The following is a 7,722-nucleotide window of genomic DNA, read 5'->3' on the forward strand; positions in this document are numbered from 1 at the left end:
ATCTATCTATCTATCTATCTATCTATCTATCTATCTATCTATCTATCATCCACCACCCACCCATGCATTCATCTGTATACACTTGTTTCCTAGTACATTGGTTTGGTAGGGTGGTCATTTTCATAGTACTTATTCTACCAATCTGTGAGTATAAAAGGTCTTCCCATCTTCTAATGTCTTTCCTAATTTCTTTCTTCAGACATAAGTTTTCACTATAGAGATCGTTTATCTCCTTATTCCTACTTTTTTTTTTTCAAGCTACTGTAAATGGTATTGTTTCCATAATCTTTTTCTTAGTATGTCTGTTGTTTCTATATAGAAAGGCTACTAAATTTTTAAAATATTTTTTTATTAATTACACTTTATTTACTTTGTATCCCCCTTGTAGTTCCCTCCCTCTTCCCCTCCCAGTCCCTCTCTTTCTCCTCCTTCTCCATGCATGCGCCTCCCCAAGTCTACTAGTAGGGGAGGTCTTCTTTTCCTTCCTTCTGATCGTAGTCTGTTAGGTCTCATCAGGAGTGGCTGCATTGTCTTCCTCTGTGGCCTGGTAAGGCCGCTCCCCCCTCAGGGGAAGGTGACCAAAGAGCAGGCCAATCAGTTCATGTCAGAGACAGTCCCTGTTCCCATTACTATGAAACCCACTACGAGACTGAACTGTCATGAGCTATATCTGTGCAGGGGTTCTGGGTTATCTCCATTCATGCTACTTGGTTGGAGTATCAGTCTCAGGGAAGACCCATGTGCCCAGATTTTTTGGATCTGTTGCTCTCCTTGTAGAGCTCCTGTCCCCTCCAGGTCTTACTAACTCCTACTTCTTTCATAAGATTCCCTGCAATCTCCTCAAATTTGGCCATAAGTCTCAGCATCTGCTTTGATAGTCTGCAGGGCAGAGCCTTTCAGAGGCCCTCCATTGCAGGCTTCTAACTGATTCCCTGTTTTCTCCTTCTGATGTCCATCCTCTTTGCCTTTCAGGATGGGGACTGAGCATTTTATCCAGAGTCCTACCTCTTCATTAGTTTCTTTAGTGTGCAGATTTTAGTAGGTTTATCCTATAATATATGTCTATATGAGTTAGTATATACTGTGTGTGTCTTTCTGCTTCTGGGATAGCTCACTCAGGATGATCTTTTCCAGTTCCCACCATTTATCTGCAAATTTCATGATTTCCTTGTTCTTTATTGCTGAGTAGTATTCCATTGTGTAGATATACCATACTTTCTGTATCCATTCCTCAGTTGAGGGGCATCTGGGTTGTTTCCAGCTTCTGGCTATTACAAATAAAGATGCTAAAGCTACTAAATTTTTTTTGCAAGGTGATTTTGTATCCTGCCACTTTGCTCAAAGGAGTGACCATTCATTTCTGGAAGTTTTCTAGTAGAATCTTTGAAATCTCTTATGTATAAGATCATATCATTTGCAAATAAGGATAGTTGGATGTCTTTCAGACCTGTGTCCCTTTACTTTCATTTTCCTAACTTATTGCTTTATAGTGACTGAAACACTATATTGAAAATAAGTGGGGATAGTGGACAGCTCTGTCTCAGTACTAATTTTTACTTATTTTTGGTTTTCTGTTTTTTGGGTGTTTTGTTGGTTTGTTTGTTTGAGACAAATCTTTCTCTATGTAACCCTGGCTGGCCTGGAACTTACTATGTAGACCTTGATTTTGCAGAGATCTGATGGCCTCTGCCTCGCAAGTACTGGACTAAAAGAGTGTACCACCATGCCCAGCTTTGTTCCCAATTTTAAACTAAAGAATACTAAGACTGGGAGACATAGTCTTCCCTAGGGAAGAATACAGCAGTTGGTTATCCAATATGAAATGGGTCAGCCCTGAAAACATGTATATACAAGTAGTGCCATGTAGACTGAACATATTGTTATTTATGTATTGGGAATATATATGTACATATATCAACAATTAAAGAAAAAGAACAAGTATTTGAAAAACGTCAGTGTATCCCAACACGGGAAGGGTTAGAGGAAGAAAAATAAAGGGAAAAATAATATTATTTTATAATCTCAAAAAATGATATCATATATATATATTATATATATATATATAATATATATATTTAAAATAAAAAGTCAGATTTGTTAACCTGTACTTGTAACCAGCTCAAACATGATAAAAGGCAAAGACCAGAACTGAAGGTTGCCTCCTGAGCCTCATTCATATTACTTGTCACATGCGTACTCACTAAGATTAAAGATTAAAATTGAAAACTAGTTTTCAGTGTACAAATACGTTATCCAGAAGCAATCTGGAAGCTGGTTGATGAAAACTGCCCTGACATGTAGGCAAACAGAGAAGCACTCACCTGATAGGCCTGTAGGAGCATGTGGATGACTCCTGGAGCACCATGGCACCAGTGGACCAATCGATCTGTTTCATTGCTTAATGAAGATGGGTAATTTCCAGATCGGAATTTTTTGTGGCGCACATAATCAATGCTGGGCTTCACCATTTCTGTTAAGGTTTCTTGGTCTACTTTTGCTTCTGGCTTTGAAGACACAAAAAGAAACCAATTTATTCTTCTGAAGTATTTTAGCATGGCTAATCTTATAAATCTTACTAATGATTCATAAAAACAAGGAAGATTAGAATTCAATCCTGTGACTCCCCATACCACAAACACCCTCCCCCAACACTTAGTGCTTTTTTGTTTGGTTCAATTCTTTGAAATCTTGAATATATCAGTATTCCAATGCGTTGAACATATTTCTCTATTTTGTGATGAACTGAGACCAACAATTGAAGTAACTCCATCCTACAGAGTAGTAAACTGAAGGACTCTCTAAGGAACCCTGAACTATAAAAGATGTGTGTGTGTGTGTGTGTGTGTGTGTGTGTGTGCTGTCTAACTACTAATATTTCATTTCCTACCATGTGGCTTTTGCCTCCTAAAGGTCACGAACAACATACCTCCTGACTCTATTATCTTGCTCTTTTACTTGGCAAATTACTTAATCTCCATTTCTTTATAAGTAAATCAGAATAACTAGCTTGTCTCCATGCAGTAATTTGTATAATAATGGTTATTCCTTTCTGAAATCATTCCCTATATTGAATTAAGATTCCCTTAACTCTACCAAAGTTTGGCTAAGTCTCAGCAGGATAGAGTCTTTCAGGGGTCCTTTGTGGTAGGCTCCTGTCCTATTCCCTGTTTTCCTCCTCTTCTGATGTCTATCCTCTTTGCCTTTCTGAATGAGGATTGAGCATCTTACCCATAGTCATCCTCCTCGATTAGCTTCTTTAGGTGTACAGATTTTAGTATGTTTATTCTATAGAATATGTCTAATATCCACTTATGATTGAGTATGTACCCTGTGTGTCTTTCTGCTTCTGGGATACCTCACTCAGGATGATCCTTTCTAGTTCCCACATGTGCCTGGAAATTTCATGATTTCCTTGTTTTTGTTTGCTGAGTAGTATTCCACTGTGTAAATGTACCACATTCTTGTATCCACTTTGATTTCCAAAGTGGTTGTACAAGTTTACATTCCCACCAACAATGGAGGAGGGCTCCCTTTTCTCCACATCCTCTCCACATGAGTTATTACTTAAGTTTTTGATCTTAGCCATTCCGATGAGTGTAAGGTGAAATCTCAGGGTCGTTTTGATTTTCATTTCCCTGATGGCTTATGAGGTTGAGCATTTCTTTACGTGTTTCTCTGCCATTCAATATTCCTCTGTTGAGAATTCTGTTTAGCTCTGTACCCGATTTTTTAATTGAGTTACTTGATTTGTTACTATTTAAATTCTTGAGTTCTTTATATATTCTGGATATTAACCCTCTGTCAGATACAGGGTAGGTAAAGATCTTTTCCCAATCTGTAGGCTATTGTTTTGTTCTGACAATAGTGTCCTTTGCTTTACAGCAGCTTTTCAGTTTCATGAGGTCCCATTTATTGATTGTTGATCTTAGATCCTGTGTTCTGTTTAGGAAGTTGTCTCCTTGGCCAATGAGTTCAAGGCTCTTCCCACTTTTTCTTCTAAAAGGTTTAATATGTCTGACTTTATGTTGAGGTCTTTGATCCACTTGGACTTCACTTTTATTCAGGTTAATAAGTATGGATCTATTCCCATTTTTCGACATGTAGACATCCAGTTCGACCAGCACCATTTGTTAAAGATGCTATCTTTTATCCATTATATACTTTTGCATCTTTGTCACAAATCAGGTGTCCATAAGTGTGTGAGTTTATTTCAGGGTCTCTATTCGAATCCACTGATTCACTACTCGGGATCTATGCCAGTACCATTAAGTTTTTACTAGTGTTACTCTACAGTACAGGTTGAGATCAGGGATGTAGATACCTCCAAAAGATCTTTTATTGTAGAGGATTGTTTTAACAACTCTGGGTTTATTGTTATTCCATATGAAGTTGAGAATTTTTCTTTTAAGCTCTGTAAAGAATTGTGTTGGAGGATGGACACTGGAAGGAGAAAACAGGAAACAGGACAGGAGCCTACCACAGAGGGCCTCTGAAAGACTCTACCCAGCAGTGTATCAAAGCAGATGCTGAGACACAAAACCAAACTTTCGAGGAGTGCAGGGAATCTTATGAAAGAAGGGGGAGATATTTAAGATCTGGAGAGAACGGGAGCTCCACAAGGAGAGCAACAAAACCAAAATATCTGGACACAGGGCTCTTTTCTGAGATGATACTCCAACCAAGGACCATTCATACATAGAACATAGATCCCCTGCTCAGATGTAGCCCATGTCAACTCAGTATCCAAGTGAGTTCTCTAGTAATAGGAACAGGGACTGTCTCTGACATGAACTCAATGGCTGGCTCTTTGACCACCTCCCCCTGAGGGGGGAGCAGACTTGCCAGGTCACAGAGGAGAACAATGCAGCAAGTCCTGATGAGACCTGATAAGCTAGGGTCAAATGGAAGGGGAGAAGAACCTCCCCTATCAGTGGACATGAAGTGGGGCTTGGGAGGAGATGAGGGAGGGAGGGATTGGAAGGGAATGAGGGAGGGGGATGACGCTGGGATACAAAGTGAATAAACTGTAATTAATATGAAAAATGAATTTAAAACAAATTTAAAAAATTAAAATGAGTAATAAAAAAAACAATAATGTCAGGAAAGAAAAAAAAAGAATCGTGTTGCTAATTTGATGGGAATTGCCTTGAATCTATAGATTGATTTTTGATGGCCATTTTTACTGTGTCAATCCTGCCAAGCCATGAGCATGGGAGATCTTTCCATCTTCTCATATCTTCTTCTAATTCTTTCTTCAGAGACTGGAAATTTTTTTCATACAGGTCTTTGACTTGCTTGGTTAGGTTCACACCAAGGTACTTTATATCCTTTGTGACTACTGTGAAGGGTCTTGTTTCCCTAATTTCTTTCTCAGCCCTTTAGTCTTTTGTATACAGGAGGGCTTCTGATTTTTTTAAGTTAATTTTGTATCCAGCCATTTTGTTTATCAGCTGTAGGAGTTCCCTGGTAGAATTTTTAGGGTCACTCACGTATATTATATCATCTGCAAATACTGATACTCTGACTTCTTCCTTTCTAATTTGTATCCCCTTGATCTGCTTCAGTTGTCTTATTGCTCTAGGTAGGACTTTAAGTACTATGTTGAAGAGATATGGAGAGAGTGGGCAGCCTTGCCTTGTCCTTGATTTCAGTGGGATTGATTTAATTTTCTCTCCATTTAGTTTGATGTTGGCTATAGGCTTGCTGTATATTGCCTTTTCTATGTTTAGGTATGTGCCTCGTATCCCTGATCTCTCCAAGACTTTAAACATGAATGGGTGTTGGATTTTGCCAAATGCTTTTTCAGCATCTAAGGAGATGATCATGTGGTTTTTCTCCTTCAGTTTGTTTATATGGTGGATTACATTGATGGATTTCTGTATACTGAACCACCTTTGCATGCCTGGAATGAAGCCTACTTGGTCATAGGGGATGATATCTTTGATGTGTTTTTGGATTTAGTTTGCAAGTATTTTGTTGAATATTTTTCCATCAATGTTCATAAGGGAGATTGGCCTGAAATTCTTTCTTTGTTGGGGCTTTGCTTGGTTTAGGTATTAAGGTGACTATGGCTTCATAGAATGAGTTTGGTAGTATTCCTTCTGTTTGGAGAATACTTTGAAGAGTATTGGTGTTATCTCCTCTTTGAAGGTCTAGTGGAATTCTGTGCTGAAACCATCTGGCCCTGGGCTTCTTATGCATGGGAAATTTTGATGATGGCTTCTATTTCTTTAGAGGATATAGGACTATTTAATTGATTTACCTGGTCTCGATTCAGCTTTGGCAAGTGGAATCGATCAAGACAATTACACATTTCATTTAGACTTTCAAATTTTGTGACCCATAGGCTTTTGAAGACAGACCTGATTGTTTGGATTTCTTCATTGTCTGTTGTTATGTCCCCCTTTTCATTTCCGATTTTGTTGGTCTGGATAGTGTCTCTTGCCTTTCAGTTAGTTTGGCTCACGGTTTGTCTATCTTGTTGATTTTCTCAAAGAACCAGCTCTTGGGTTGGATGGATTCTTTTAATTGTTTTATTTGCTTCTAATTTACTGATTTTACCCTGAGTTTAATTATTTGCAGCCATCTACTACTCTTTGTTGTCTCTGTTTCTTTTTTTCCCCCCCTAGGGCTTTTAGGTGAGCCATTAAGTTGCTTGAATGAGATGTTTCGAATTTCTTCTTGAAGGTGCTTAGTGCTATGAAATTTCCTCGTAGCACTGGTTTCGTTGAGTCCCATAAGTTTGGGTATGTTGTGCCTTCATTTTCAGTGAATTGTGGGAAGACTTAAATTTCTTTATTTCTTCCCTAACCCAGCTGTCATTGAGTAGTGAGCTGTTCAGTTTCCATGTGTGTGTAGGCTTTTTGCTATTTCTGTTATTGTTGTGGTCCAGCTTTAGTCCATGGTGGTTAGATAGGATACAAGGGATTATTTCAATCTTCTTATATCTGCTGAGGCTTGCTTTGGGATCAACTACGTGGTCTATTTTGGAGAACGTTCCATGAGGTGCTGATTAGAAGGTAAATTCTTTTGTGTTTGGGTGTAAGTTTCTGTAGATGTCTGTTAGGTCCACTTGATTCATAACCTCTGTAGAGTCATTGTTTCTTTGTTTAATTTTGGTTTTGTTGACCTGTCCTTTGTTGAGAGTGGGGTGTTAAAATCTCCCACAATTAATGTGTGGGGATATATGTGTGGTTTCGGTTTTATTAATGTTTCTTTTACAAATGTGGTTGCCCTTGTATTTGAGGCACAGATGTTCAGAATTGTGATGTCTTCCTGGTAGAATTTTCCCTTGATGGGTATGATGTGTCCTTTCCCATCTCTTTTCATTAATTTTGGTTGAAAGTCTATTTTATTAGATATTAGAATGGCTACTCCTGCTTGCTTCTTGGGTCCTTTTGCTTGGAAAACCATCTTCCAGCCCTTTACTCTCAGGTAATGTCTATCTTTGTGACTTAAGTGTGTTTCTTGTATGCAACAGATTGTTGGGTTTTGTTTACACGTGCATTCTGGTAGTCTGTGTCTTTTTACTGGAGAATTGAGTCCACTGATGTTGATCGAGATTAATGACCAGTGGCTTTAATTTAGATCCTTTGATTTTGATGTTGGCTCTGGGAGTGTGTTTGTGTGCTTGGCTACTTTTTGTTTTGCTGTAGTGAGGTTTTATTTCCTGTGTTTTTTTTGAAAGTAGCTAGTTTTCTTGGGTTGTATTTTTCCTTCTAG

General features: G+C 38.4%; 1 protein-coding gene across 3 annotated transcripts in view; it reads right to left on the minus strand.

Moving 5' to 3' along the window:
• Lancl2 (LanC like glutathione S-transferase 2) overlaps positions 1 to 7,722 on the minus strand; it is a 79,700-nt gene that overhangs the window by 14,169 nt on the left and 57,809 nt on the right. For all 3 annotated transcript variants that reach the window (XM_055612955.1, XM_055612954.1, XM_055612953.1), the window contains exon 6: positions 2,322 to 2,504. In XM_055612955.1, coding sequence (XP_055468930.1) covers positions 2,322 to 2,504 — 183 coding nt within the window. The remainder of the gene's footprint in view (positions 1 to 2,321; positions 2,505 to 7,722) is intronic.

This window comes from Psammomys obesus, unplaced genomic scaffold (genome assembly GCF_907164565.1).
Source record: "Psammomys obesus unplaced genomic scaffold, mPsaObe1.curated_primary_1811, whole genome shotgun sequence".
Lineage (NCBI taxonomy): Eukaryota > Metazoa > Chordata > Mammalia > Rodentia > Muridae > Psammomys > Psammomys obesus.